The sequence below is a fragment of the Arachis stenosperma genome, chromosome 9, assembly GCF_014773155.1.
Source record: "Arachis stenosperma cultivar V10309 chromosome 9, arast.V10309.gnm1.PFL2, whole genome shotgun sequence".
Classification (NCBI taxonomy): Eukaryota; Viridiplantae; Streptophyta; class Magnoliopsida; order Fabales; family Fabaceae; genus Arachis; species Arachis stenosperma.
The window spans coordinates 163,408,211-163,423,344 of record NC_080385.1 but is presented as its reverse complement, the minus strand read 5'-3'; the positions used below and the strand labels follow the sequence as shown (position 1 = coordinate 163,423,344).

Here is a 15,134-nt window from a genome sequence, read left to right as displayed (position 1 = left end):
TAGTAAGGGTTGCAAGTTCAGTGCTAATTTAAGGGGTATATATAGAGTGGGTGACGGTAGGTTCAAGGCGCATGATGCATGCAAAACTTTAGTAAAGTAAATATAAAAAAGGAAAAGTAGAAAGAGACAATGAGTTTAATGTATAATGATTATAATAGAGGTAAAAAGAAAATTAAAATCAGATGATAATTAATTTAATTAATTTTAAATAATTTTGTCGATTAAATTTCAAAAAAAAAGTAAAAATTTGTAAATGGTGCAGTTATGTATACGGACATATGATGGTAACTTTTTTTCTTCGCATGTGATTTTGGTTCTGCATCGTCTTTTTACTTTGGTCCATTTTCTTTCTATCACTCTGGTCTATCGTCGTCAAGAACACCAGTTGCCACTGTCTAAAACACTAGTCGACGTCGTCCAGCTTCCCGCCGACGATGTCCAGTCTCTTCGTGTTCCGCTTGCGCGCAGTAGCAACGGGAGATCGTACCGCATAATCCTGTGTGTTTTCGTTACTGTTGTCCACCCGCTGCTAGCCGTGCAGGCCCACCGTAGCCATCGCCTTCCGTCGTGTGGTTCGAGACGCACATTATTTCCGTACTATATATCCACATATCCACAACCAATGAATATACAGAATCAAAGACAGAGATGACAAAAAATTTGTTGGTCTGTGACTTTGGTTGCTATATATCCATATATCTACCATCAATGAAGATACATAATCTTTAGCTCTCTTTTCTCTCTTATTAAACACTTCTGATTTAATTCTGTTCTCTTTCACAATCTAATCACTGTCGACTCTCTTCATCCCGCAAATATGCTGGATGTTTAATTCACTAGGTATGTAAATGGTTATTTTAATTCTTAATTGGATGATTATTTTTGTTCTATTCAATTTAAGTATATACAATTAACAAATGCTGGATGGTCATTTCACTAGTTAGCAAGATGATTATTTTAATAACTACGTGGATGGTTGTTTAATGATGATTCCATAACGGTGACGGGAGAGGGGCTACAAGGGTGGTTGACGGGTGGGGAGGAAGAGTGATTTGGGGTAAAAACTGTTTATAATTTAGGATTTGAGGAGTTATTTTTAAAATAATTGAATGGGAGTTTTTGGATTTAGGATAATTTGTGGAGTAATTTTTATTTTTTATCCCTACCAGGTTAAATAATTAGTTCATTGTATACATTGTCAAGATTTTTTATTATTTCTCTCTGACAGAGTTGGAAAAAAATGTTAGGTGAATAGTAAAAATTAATTATTAAATTAATTATTATATATTTATATATGTAATTTAATTTATTTTTAATATATATTTAATATTTTAATGTGTATTTTATATTAATAAATAATTTTAATGATTGATTTTAATGTATATTTAATATAATTGTAAATATATAATATTAAAAAATATTGTGTATTTTAGAAATTCTAATAGCCGTTAATATATGCGTGTAAGTGATTGTAGTGTATTTTAGGAATTTTAATAGTCGTTAATAAATTTATTGGTATTTATTATTTTTAAAAAATGAATATAACGTGATTCAACAATAGTTTAATCTATAATATTCAAAGTATATAAAATATTATTATAATATAAATCAACAAAATTTATCATTAATTATATAAGTGATATATTGGTACTGTTTTGTTGCATGCATGGTGTCCGATCACATCATATGGATAAGATCCATTTCTCGCTTTTTATTTTTCATACGAAGGAGAGAGAGGTGTATAACAAGAAGATGTGAGGAGAGATGTATTTTACATTGGTATGCGATATACAAATTGGAGACACTGATTTGTTTGTATTATTTTTTTTTAAAACAAACAATCACAAATCGGATGGTTCGATTTGTGATTTCGAAAATAAAAAAATTTTAATGTTAAAATCGAACCGTCTAATTTTTATTTTAAAAAATAAAAAAATAAAAAATACAAATCGGACCCTCCGATTTGTATCTTATTTTTTTCTTTAAACAAATTGAACCCTCCAATTTGTAGCTTATTTTTTTCTTCAAACAAATCGGACGGTCCGATTTGAATAAAATACCATATTAAAAAAAATACTTAATCTTTTAATAACATTGTATTACATATATTTAATCAATATAAAAAAAATTAGCCAAGATTTCTCCTTAGCAAAAATTATTGTTGCTCTTGCACATACATGTCAATTAACATTGAAATTACAAGTCACCCCAGAGCCAATGATTCACCTCTTAATTCCCACATGTTTCACGCAAAGGAAGAAGATGGCAGTTGTATAATTTTTCATATGAAATTTTTTATTTTTATATTTTTGGGGGCAGGAGCGGGGGTGTTAATGACCTTCCCAAATTAATAATTTTACATGTGAAATTTTTTATTTTTGTACTTTAGTCCTCTCTTAATTTTTTTTAGCCTCTTAATTTTTATATTTTAGACTTAGATTATGAATGCTTTTATCTATTATCTTATCTTATTATTTATACTGATGTGATAGTATACTAATAAGATCCAATATATATATATATATATATATATATATAATACATTATGAGATTTAAAATCTAAAGTAGATCATCCAATTACTTCATAAACATATTAAATAAATATTATAATTAGATCTAAACATTCAATCTGTATTGAAAAAGACAAAAATTATCAATAGAATCCCAATACAAGAAATTCTTACATGTTTATCATGTTGTTCTGTGGGCAACAAGTGAAGTGTATTGAGAATTTAATTTAGAAGTTACTCAAATTGATTGGGATGATGAACGAAATTGTTATATTAAAAGGGGCTTTTCATCGTTGATTAATATAATGGACAAATCGTTAGATATATATCATTCTTTTATTTCTATTAACGGTTTAATTTTTAGAATTAATAATTTTATAATACGATATTAAAAATTTTTATAATCAAGATGTCTAAAATTTGATCTTTGTATATAGTAGTTTTTGTTAGAGATATAATTTTTTTTTATCAGTTTAACCTTTTGAAAAAAAAAATTTATGATACGATATCAAAATTTTTATAATAAAAAAATATAAATTTCGATCTTTATTATTCCCCTCTAGAAAAAAAAGAATAGCACAAAATAATAATAAAAAAATTATACAAAAATTTAAATAAAACTAAAAAAATTGTTATTTGAAGAGATATGCTAAAAAATCTAGAATTATTTTCTTATTATTATACCGACTTACATAACATTTTTCACGTGTATTTTTTTCTTTTTCTTTTTTGGACTACATTCGCTGGTATATATCTGGTCCAATTGTTAACAATCAATAATGTATGATTCAATACAATTCACGACAAACAATACGACACCACCAATAAAATTTATTATTTTTAATTAATATTTGATTAATTTTAAATATTAAAAAATAATTTTTAAATTTTAAATTTTAATAATATAAAAATAAAATATCAACTTAAAATATTGGTTAATATTAAAAAATATTAATTTCTAATAAATTTCTTTCACAAATTATATATAAATAAGTAAAATAAAAAAGACGTCGTTGTTGCTTTAACGCACGCCACTATTATTTTTGTTTATAAAATTTGGTTTTAATTTATTCATAATTAACTAAACATTTATAATTAACACTTATTTAATCAAAATATTTACTTAATTGAAATATTATTAAAAACTTAACTAATGCTCCCTTGATAGTAAGAGCTTGTTTTGGTGAGTTATTAAAAAAAGATTTTTTTGAATTATTATTTTTAAAAGATCTTATAAAAAAGTAAAACTAATTTTATGTTTAGATATCTCATACAAAAAGATCTTTTTATATATCAATTATGTTTGAGTATAACAATATAAAAATATTTTTTTGTTTATTTATTATATTTTTATATGTATGTATTTTTGAAACAAATTTAAAAATAATATATTATTAATAATTAAAATAAAAAATATTTTAAATAATTTATATAATAATTAAAAAATTAAATATACTTAAAAAATTAATTTATATTTTAATATTAATAAAATATTAAAATCTTATTATAATTTATATAAAAAATATTTTATATTATATATATATATATATATATATATATATTATGCTCCTATATTTTATAAAAATTTTAAATTTATGTATTTATATTAGTATCCATGCATAATAGATACCCATATTTATTTTGTATTGCATTTTATTAAGACAGCTCATTTCAATTGTCTCGATCAATCGTGAAGGGGGGGAAAAAAATCTTATCCTCCAAATGTGATGATATGTGTGGTATATGTGACGTGTGTGTAATTGTATTATCTTAATAATTTCTTTTATCATATACATGAAAAAGAAATTCAACAATCGACCAACTATAAAGGAATACAACATGCTGGAAAAAAGAACGAGTTCGTTAGTTATATATTTATATTTATAATTAAATTTCATAAATAATATAATATAATTTAATTTATATTTGTAGTTAAATTTTATAAATAATATCATCAAATTCAACTTATATTTATAATAAAAATATAAATAAAAGTACAAAAATATCATGGTAATTAAGTAATTTTTTATATTCATTAAAAATATGATTATTATGCTATAAAAAATATTGATTTTAATAATTAGTTATTTTGTTAGAAAATATGTGAAATAATGCATATATATATATATATATATATATATATATATATATATAATTGATTTTTTTTATAGTTATAAGGTATTTTTGTTAACCTCTTATATTGAATAGGTTAGGAGCCTTTAGAGGTAAGAGCTATTATTAGTATATAATCTCATAGAATGATGAGTGAGTCGTATTTCGGTATAATTTATGCATCATATATAGAGAAATCATTTAATTATTCAATTAATTTTCCTACATATTTTTTAATTATTAGTTGTAGATTTTTTTTATTTTTAATATTTTAATACATTAATTGTACATATACTCGATATACTTCTAATATATTTGTTACGATATTAATTTTACTAAAATATTTTTTTACAAAACAATATTGAATACTTTTTATATTAGTTAAATATTGAATAAACTTAAATATTTCGTTGTTCAAAATTTAGAAAACTACATGCTAAAGAAAAATATATTATTAGAAAGATATATCAATGTTGTATCACTACAACAAATATAGAAGATGGCGGCAGAAAATTGGTGACCGTTTACAAATCCGTTGCAGATTGACTGGATAGCCGCAATTGTCGTAGCGGTTTGACAACTGCACCAAAATTAAATAGCATAGTGGCGGTGACACGTCCTAACCGCTAGAAAACAACACAGTGATATATATAACAAATTAACATAGCGCGTTTATAAAATCTTTTTCGCGTGAAGTCAATTGTGTAGGGGCGCAAACTACTTCTCTGAGAGTCTTTGCCACCGTGATGCTCCCCTCAGTCAATTCCAGCAGTCTCCTCCTTTCCATTACTGTGTCCATCACTGAGCCGTTTTTCCTCTTTCTAACCATTTGTCTGAAACTTAGGTTTGCTAAGCTCTCTTTTAATTTGGTTGAGTTTTCTTTTTTGTTTCACTTTTTAATTTGGCTTAGATTGATCTTGTTCTTCTTGATTTGGGTATATACAGTCAAGAATTAGATTCGTACTTTTTATCTTCCTCGCGCGAACACAAAGGGGTAGAAGCGCAAAACACACCTCCGCGTGCGAATCCTTGCCGCCGTTCCCCTCCGCCCGTCAGTACCAACTGCATCGCGCTTCCCGTTGCCGGTAGATCCATTGCCGATCAGCTTCTTCATTTAGATTACTAGTATGTACAAAACCCCTCGTTCAAGTTTGTATTGTTTTCCTTTTGGTTTCAGAATTCAAATCTGTCCACATTAATCGTTATCTTCTTAATCGCATACCAATAGTTAGTTTTGGCCGCACTTGTTGTCTCCTAACCATCCTATCTCATTGTCCAGCAGGACTAGGTGCAGGTTTTTTAATATAGAATAATTTTTTAGATTAGATTAATCAGTGCCATAACCACCGATTTTCTGGTTAGTCAATTGTTATTATCTACTATCTTAGTCGGCATTTTTTCAGAATGAAAGAATATTATCATACTAATGTTTAAATTAGAGAGAAATAAAGATCAAGCGCATCAAAATGGAGTTAATTAGTAGAAATATGTAAGCTTTATATAACAAATATTTTTATACTCTTACATGATTTGCAATGCTTTGTAAGCATCCATCCCTGAAACATGCTTTGCAATGCCTAAGCCAACTATATTTTCAGAGGTTCTGTTTTGTTGAAAATGTAGGCAATATCATGAAGGAGGTAGGGCCTGTTAGCATGACCTTTGATATACCAATGTATCATGCTTTAAGGCTTCATGTAAAATGTGGAGATGATCCTTTGAAGCTATATTTTTTCTATATTTACTTTCAAATATAAATACACGTTTACAAATTTATTTACTTATTTTAAAGAAAAAAAAAAGAAAAGGTGTTGGTTTAACATTGTGCTTGATTTTTCAGATGATTTTCATAACTCATTAGTGTACTACTGATCATGAAATTAAATGGTAGCTGTCCATATGAAATTAAATTCAAACTATTTTGTATAGTCTTCTATGATTTGATGATCAGGCATTCGGAGCAAATTCCCTTTTTATTACTTATTTAGTTTCAAAGTAATTGTCAATTACTCAATTTGAATGAAGTGGTAAAATATAAAATCAATGTATCTGAACAATACATTGATTTTTTAAACTTTCTTTTTGTCGAAATTGACAGATATTTTGAAGTAGAGACTAATACTTAACCTATCATATATTTTGGGTTATTTTGTATTCTCTAGCTAGTGACTTAAAAAGATGCAGAGGTTTTATGAAGGGTAAATTACACTAATTTCTTCTATGATATTAGTATTATGAAAAATACCTTATTTGTAGAGGTATATACTAATTTTTCCTGAAATTTAGGTTATACTACCTATGATGATGTAAGAGCAGTTAATGATCGTGCTATTAAAGCTAAAACTGAAACCGAATCCCTTAAGCATGACCTTGCTAGAATAGAAGCTGAACAGGAAGTTGTAGTTGCCCAAAATAACCACTCCTTGGATTCCTTATCAAAATTGGAAGAGAGTAGAAGAAGCTAAAGAAAATGCAAGGAGATTGAATGAGGAAGCTAATATAGCCAGAAGTGAAGTTGAGGCCTTGAAGTTGGATATTGCTAAACTTACTAAAGAGAAAGAAGATGCAGCCCTTCGATACGAGCAATGCTTGGCTTAGACACACAAAACTTTGCCTCATCTGCAAAGAAATTGCAAGATGAGAACTCAAATCTGAAGGAGGCATGCAAGGTAAATCAAGATGAGAAAGCATTTCTTTTGCAAAGACTGGAAATCATGGAACAACTTTTGGAGAAAAATGCAGTTATGGAGATTTCTCTTTTAAATTTGAATGCTGAGCTGGAGGCTGTCAGAGAAAAGGTAAAGGTATTAAAAGAGAAGAGAAGAAAATTATCGAGTTGTACATTTGAGTGAAGATAACTTCGCAGGGAAGAAATTTATGATTCATATTCTCCAAGAAGATGGCAATCACTGGAAAGGGGAATATGACAAGGAAGTAGAAGGGGATGTACATGCTCAAATGAAAATTTTCACCTTGCAGAAAAGCATCATGGATCTGGAGCAAAAGAATTTTTCACTACTAGTAGAGAGTCATAGACTCTTGGAAGCATCCAAAATGTCTAAATAGAATGATATCTAAAGTGGAGAATGATAATGTTCAAGAGCAGGTTGATGTGAACTCCATGTCAGAAAAAATTAAAATACTGAAGATCGGGCTGCTTAAGATATCGAAGACTCCTGGCATTAATAGTGAGAACATGTGTGAAGATATTATCGAAAATCAGGAGCTTATGAACTATACATATGACAAACATGAGGAGACATACTAATTCTTCATAGCTTGCAATGAAAGTGAGAAAATGGTGCTTGAGAATTCAGTTCTTGTCATGTTCCTCAGGCAACTGAAATCAAAGGCAGAAAATCTTGTGACAGAAATAGAACCCTTGATGAGGAGTTCTTGGCACAGCAAACGGATGTCAAAAATTTACTACGTTAAACATTGAACTACAACTATTTGAATTTATCAATGATCAACTAAATTCACAGGTTAGAATTGGAAAGCGATTGTTGTCTCAGAAGGAAAAAGAGATTCTGAAAGTAGCAGAGATGTTTAGTATAGCAAACCAATTGAGTCTCTAGACCATAATTTAGATATCCATTAAATCTCCTTGTATCCTAATGGCGGGTTATTTGATCATTTGTGATCAGCTTGGCACCAGTTAATATTGAAATATTTGATCAATATATTGTTTAAATGATCATTTCCAAGTTCAGAATTCGGTCCTTAGGAGCTGCCTGTCGCGTCGCCGTCTCTTCCCGCGTCGTCGTCGTCGGTTCAGGCTTGCTGCTGGCCCGTCTTCTCTTCTCCGGTGCGCACCGTTCCTATGGTGCAAGGTAAATATTCATGCTTACTTTTGTATTTATCTATGTCTGACGTATATAAAAGTTCTTTATTAGCAATAAGGAGCATATAGTAGTCTATACATATATATAAGTAAATCTCTTCACATTTGTTTTTTATATTCATATAATTTAAACCTGAGATCTTGTTAGAAATTAAATGCAAACAAGAATAATGTTGCTATATATATATATATATTTGCCATGTATAATAGGAACCATATGGATAAGGTCCAACGTAAAGTGCATAATTTCCAAGGTAGTTAAAATTGTGAACCTACTATAGTTAAAATTATGTTTCATATGTCAGCTTAACATAGTTAAAATTGTGAACCTACCACTGAAAACAAATGAATATCCCTTCACTTCTAAATGAATCCACCAAAAACAACTAACTATATACATGAAAAGATATATGAAAATATATATATAAAATAACTAACTAATATATATTGACTTCCTTTTTTATTCAATTAACATATGAATGTGCAACTTTAATACTTCTATATATTGTGTTCTGGTCTCATGCTAATATATAGACCTCTTTTTTCCTTCCCATTCTATGATATATGTGTGCATCCTAGCTATGAGTTATGAGCTATGGTTGATAGTTTTTGTAGAATTTTGATACTTTTCACTTGCAATGTTGTTAGGCAAATATATTATGATTATTGAGATTAAGATAGCAAATTTTTAGTTTGTGAAGTAGATTCTAATTTTTAGTTTTTGAATCTTTGGATTAAATTTGAAATTCAGATATTGTAAGGGATTACAATGTGTCAGATTATATTTTTTGTATCACTGTTTTGTCTTTTTCAATGGCAGGGTGAGGAATTGCCATCAGACATCGCTGCAGGGATGAATTCCGTGGAAGGACCGAGTGAAAAATAGAATCCTAGGATTGGAATTATTTTGGTTTGAAGCAAATATTTTTTTGAATTTGACTATGCAATTCTTAGCAAGATATTTACTATATTGATATTTTTATAAATATATTATTTTATTTTCCAGTTAATTTTGTTGTTTTTGCCACAAGTTTAGATTTAATAGATGAAAAATATTAAGATTTATAGTATTAAAAAATCCAAAAAGGACAAAAAATATATCTTTAAAATTAAACAAAAAATATCACCATTTTTAAAAAAGAAAAATCCAATTTTTTTAAAAAAATTGTATTGAAATTAGCGGCGGTTTTATAACAATCCTAAATTAACAAACGGTAATAACAACGCGGCGGTTCGTAACTGCCGGTAAAAAATGGACTAAATCCTAGTACTTGTATATCGCGGCAGTTTAAAACTGCTGCAAAATCACCTCTCCGCACCAATAACCCGGGCGGTCCACCAAACCGCCGAAATTTGATTTTGTAGCGGTTTATAACCACCACTAATAGGGGAAAAAACCGCCGTAAAGCAGCTCCTCTGTTGTAGTGTATATGTATATTATTAGCTCATTCGAATATTATTCGACAATTTTCATTTTCTTTTGCGGGTGAAATGTTTTATGTACATATATCAATGTCTTATCGTTGTACTAATTAATTTACTATGGACATAAAATGTCATTCAATTCTCATGGCACTAGAAGCAGCCCCTAAAAATAAAGTTAATGTTTGTGTTGAAGGTGCGGTGAAGGTAGCTCAGAGTGTGTGAGTTAGATAAATGAGAGACAGAAAAAAGTATAGAAAAGTACTTGATGCATTGAATGGTATAACTCATCTTACACATGAGTCTTTAGGTCCTTATATACAATAGATGATAGCTTGTAATTAATCATTCGTAACTACAAGTCTGTATCTAATTTCTCTTAATTAGTCTAGCTAGCACTAAGCTATTCACATGGTTAATTGCTGCATGTAACTGCCTATTCTAAATACAAAAACTTAACAGCAATTAGTTAGGAGTCCTAGCATATATATTACGTAACACCCTCTCTCAAGTTAGAAGTGTAGATATCCTGTAATAATGCTAATTTGTTAAGTAACAAAGAGAAGGTCCCTGGAGATAATGCCTTTGTCAATAAATCTGCCAATTGTTCATGTGTCGAAATTGACAAAAGATGCAATGTATGATCTTTTCAAGAATCTTGTCTCTAACAATATGGCAATCAACTTTTATATATTTGGTTCTCTCATGTAAAATCAGATTGGTTGTAATATGAATTGCTACCTGACTATCATAGTAGAGACTGATAGGATTGGTGAGAGGCATATCCAAGTCAAGCCAAATCTTCCTGATCCACACAGCTTCCTTTGTAATAGATGTCATTGCTCTATATTCCGCTTCAGTAGATGAGGCAGCCACAATCGTCTGCTTCTTTCTCTTCCATGATACATTGACTCCTCCAATGTAGAAATAATATGCTAATGTAGATCGTCTCGAATTTGGGCAGGATGCCCAATCCGAATTAGTGAATCTTGTAACACTAAGGTCAGACTTCACTGGAAAAAATAATCTCTTGGCAGGTGCCCCTTTGATGTACTTTAAAATTTTATGAGCTGCCTTGAGGTGTAAGATAGTTGGTGCTTCAAGAAACTGACTTAACTTCCCAATAACATAGCTAATCTCTAGTCTAGTATTGGCTAAATACAACAATCTCTCAATTAACTTTCTGTATTCATTGTTGGCAGGTAAAGGCTCCCCCCTATCTTTTGACAATTTGATGTTGTAGTCCATAGGAGTCAAAGAGGGTTTGCAGTCTTCGAGATCATGATCTTTGATCAAGTCAAGGGCATACTTGCGTTGATACAATGCAACTCCAATGTTGTTCCTAGCCATGCACCTCCATTCCTAGGAAAAAATTAAGGTCTCCAATGTCTTTTATTTAAAATTTTTTATCTAACAAGGACTTGATGAAATTAACCTCAAAAGATATCATTCCCAACAATAACCACATCATCAACATATATTAAGAGAGCAGTGAATCCACTTTGCTGAGATTTAGTGAAAAAACTATGATCAGACTTTGATTAGAGATAGCCCGATTCTAAAAGAACAGACTTCAGCTTAGTATTCTACTAACGGCTTGCTTGCTTGAAACCGTAAAGGGTTTTTTGCAGTTTACAAACCATCTCTGGAGGTGCATTAAACCCTAGAAGAACCTACATATAGACATCTTCTTCAAGGTCCCCGTGTAAGAATGCGGTGTTGACATCTACTTGCTTGAAAAACCAGTCTTTCATGGCAGCTATGGCCAGAACAATTCTTAGTGTGCTGAGCCTCACTACGGGACTGAACATGTTGAGATAATCAATGCTTGGAACTTGTGTAAAGCCTTTAGCCACTAGACATGCCTTGTATTGTTCAATGGTCCCGTCGGGGTTATATTTAAATTTGAACACCCACTTCTTGCACCCAATTGTCTTTTTCCCAACTGGTAAGGGAGTGAGCTGCCAAGTTTGAAGATGATGAAGAGCATTGAGTTCGTCCTTAATAGCACTTTTCCAGCGAGCATGAGCTGTTGCCTCTTCATAACACTTTGGTTAATTGTCAGTGGAGATGGCTAGGGAGAAGGACTTATGAAAATTAGAAAGTGCATTATAAGCTACAAACTATGAGATGGGATATCGTGGGATTGCTTCCGTTGTTGTGTTCATGCACTGGAAATCCTTTAAGTGGGCTAGTCTTTTTTTTTCTCTAGTGGACCGTCTTTGTGGTAATTGAGAATCGGGAGGTAATGCATGAGGTGGCATATGGGTGTGAATTGGTGCAGTGGCTAATGACTCAACAAATGGATCAACTAAGGGTTCAGGGATATATGCATTAGGGACTTCAATGTGTCTCTCATGCAAAATATGTGTAGTGCATGGACTAGTGATTGCTTCATCGTAAATGAATGGATTAAATGCATGAATAATGTTATTATTTTGTGATGCAAAGGGAACCTCGGTCTTATTGATAAAAGGGAAGTGAGTTTCATAAAATTGAACGTTTCGAGACACAAATATTTCTCTTGAATGCATATCTAGTAAAACAAATCTTTCAGCCCCCTCCCTAAATCCTAAAAAGGTGCACTTTCGTGCTCTTGGATCAAGTTTCAATCTACCAGAGGAAATGGTGCTTACAAATGTTAAGCACCCAAAAACCTTTAAGTCCGATAAGTTAGAAAGTGATGAATAAAGAACTTGATAGGGTGATTAATTTTGTAAGAGAGTGGAGGGAATTCGATTAATAATATGAACAGCATGAGAGATAGCAAAATTCCATAAACACTTTGGAATGTTAGAGTGAAATAAAATGGCCTTTAGCTTGTGACAGCTAGTATGTGTTAGTTGGTGCTTCCTCTCAACAATTCTATTTTATTGAGGAGTTTTCGCACACGATTTTTGATGCACAATACCATTGTATTTTTCATAAAAAGATTTCATTAGATATTCTGGCCATTGTCACTTCTTATAATTTTTATTTGTTTGTTGAATTGAGTTTTTGCAAAGTTAACAAACGATTATAAAAGAATATTTGCTTTTGATTTTGTTTTCATGAAATGCATCCAAGTATATCTTGACTTATTATCAACAACAGTTAAAAAATATTTGTGCCTATTTGTTGAAGAAATTAAAAGAGGTCCCCATATATTTACATAAATTATGTCCAAACAATTTTCAAAAACGTTATTACTCAAAGAAAAGGGTAACAATTTTTGCTTAGCTAAATGACATGTATCACTTGGACTATTTGTTTTATTATGAGTGATAAAGCTAAAATCTTTTTTCATGGCAATTAGCCTTTTACATGATAAATGTCCTAGTGTATAATTCTATATATCCTTGTCTGTTATTACTTATTACTTGTACGTGCATGATACATGATTGGTTTTGCTACAGTTTTATTACTTGAGAAATAGAAAATAGGAAAATTTATTCACTTGTATAAAGTATTCAACGTAATGTTTTTACCAAAATTTTATAACTAAATTGCCTTAAACTAACAAAACTAAAAATTTCTACTTTAATCATGTCGTTATATGTATGTTTTTTATAGCTATTTTTATTGTCTTCTAACTCTCTTAACAAATGAAAAATAGTTGAAAGTCAGTACTTAAATTCTCCAAAAAGCCACTTAATGAGTATGTCGTCTGATTAATTAGTTGTAATTTTTTGTTAAATCGGAGTATCATCTTTTTATTAGAAGAAAGTGTTAAAACCTTCTTAATGTTTAGACTCATCCCTTTTGTCATGACATCCTCTAAAAAAAAATCTTTATGATTATCATTACACAAAAGAACAATAGAAAACAAAAAGATAAAAAATCTAAGCATCCAAAATAGGAGGAAATAAAAAAATTTACTAATGATATTAACATTCTAATAATCGGTATCCTTGCAGTTATTGTCATTGTTGCGACCTTCGACTTTTTGGGTAGTAAATAAATCGTCGATATATCCTCGAACGATTTAACCTTATTTGACTTTTGGTCGTAATTTTCATCTTTCGAAATATATTGGCAATTTTATCGCAATACCAAAATAATACGTTACACTTATAATACATTTAGAAATATATGTGTCTTTTTCTATTAATTTAAACTTAAAAAAATAATTTTATAATATAGTACCACACCATTAATATGGTAAATTATTTAATTAAATAGTTTGGTTAATACTCTTGTATCTTCATTTTTATTGACATTTTAGACCATTTGTTTTCGTTGCTTTGTCAAGATACAAACTTAACTTTTGCAAGACAATGACAAATTTGAAAACGGGTGCTAGAGTTATTTAATAAATTTGCTACTATTTTAAATCTAAGTTGTTTTGTTTTGTACGAAATTCATCTTGACCATTTCGCTGCTGCAAATTAATAAATTAATGAAAAGTGTTAGAGATAGTAATTTTTGTGATTTATAGTTAAGATCCCGCTAGGGAGACAATGAACTATTTGTACAATGTGTACAATGGGTTATTGAGTTACAAAATGAACATCCCAATACTATCTAGAATAACCATCCGAGTACTAGGGATAATAAACATCTTCCCGAAAAATTAAATTGATCTTGACCTTTCGAATTTAGCGCTCTAATACCATATCATGATATCACTTATCCCAAAAGCTTCAACTGATGGGAAAAGGTAACATTAATGATTATATCTCTAATATTCCATAAACCTCCATTGTACACATTGTATAAATATTTCATTGGCTCCTCATACTTTCCCTTATAGTTATCAAGTAGTTATTAATGATGTTTTTAATGGTGTAAAATTTTATTTAATAATATAGAATGGTGTTTGCTACGGTACGATCATAAATTCATACGTATCGATACAATTAAAATGTGGACAAATTAAAACATGACACGTGAATTATATTTTCCACGTCAATAATTAATTTTTCTTTTTTTAAATATATATTATATCAATTATTTTACTAAATTATCCTTATACTTTAATAAAAATAAAAAATATTTTTATTTAATATTATAAAAGACTAAAATACCCTTTTTATATTAAACAAAAATTAATTTAAAAATCAAAATCAAAATACATCTCATTATTCATATACATTGAAAAATTACTTCATTGATCATGAACCCTAATTTAATCTCTCTCACCCCTGTTCATACAAAAAAAACACATCTGAACAATTTTTTTCATCATTAAATATCAATCTACCAATAAAATACAACCTCATCCCTAATTCCTACCCGGACAGCAGCAGCCTATCCTCACCCTCTCT

General features: G+C 29.6%; 1 protein-coding gene across 1 annotated transcript; it reads right to left on the bottom strand.

The window, feature by feature from the left end:
- Nucleotides 1–9,771: 9,771 nt before the first annotated feature.
- LOC130950398 (secreted RxLR effector protein 161-like) lies at nucleotides 9,772–11,238 on the bottom strand. Its single transcript, XM_057878892.1, has 2 exons — nucleotides 10,630–11,238; nucleotides 9,772–9,882 (listed from the first exon to the last, which is right to left on the bottom strand). The coding sequence occupies exons 1-2, from the start codon at nucleotides 11,236–11,238 to the stop codon at nucleotides 9,772–9,774; spliced, it is 720 nt and encodes a 239-aa protein (XP_057734875.1).
- Between the last annotated feature and the right edge of the window lie 3,896 nt (nucleotides 11,239–15,134).

What these genes read in the sequence shown, in the direction of transcription:
- LOC130950398 (XM_057878892.1), bottom strand. Translation starts at nt 11,238, where the DNA reads ATGGCTAGGAACAACATTGGAGTTGCATTGTATCAACGCAAGTATGCC. An exon ending in GTCTCTACTATGATAGTCAG is followed by an intron (nt 9,883 to 10,629) that starts GTAGCAATTCAT and finishes ACACTACAACAG; the next exon opens with AGGAGCTGCTTTACGGCGGT.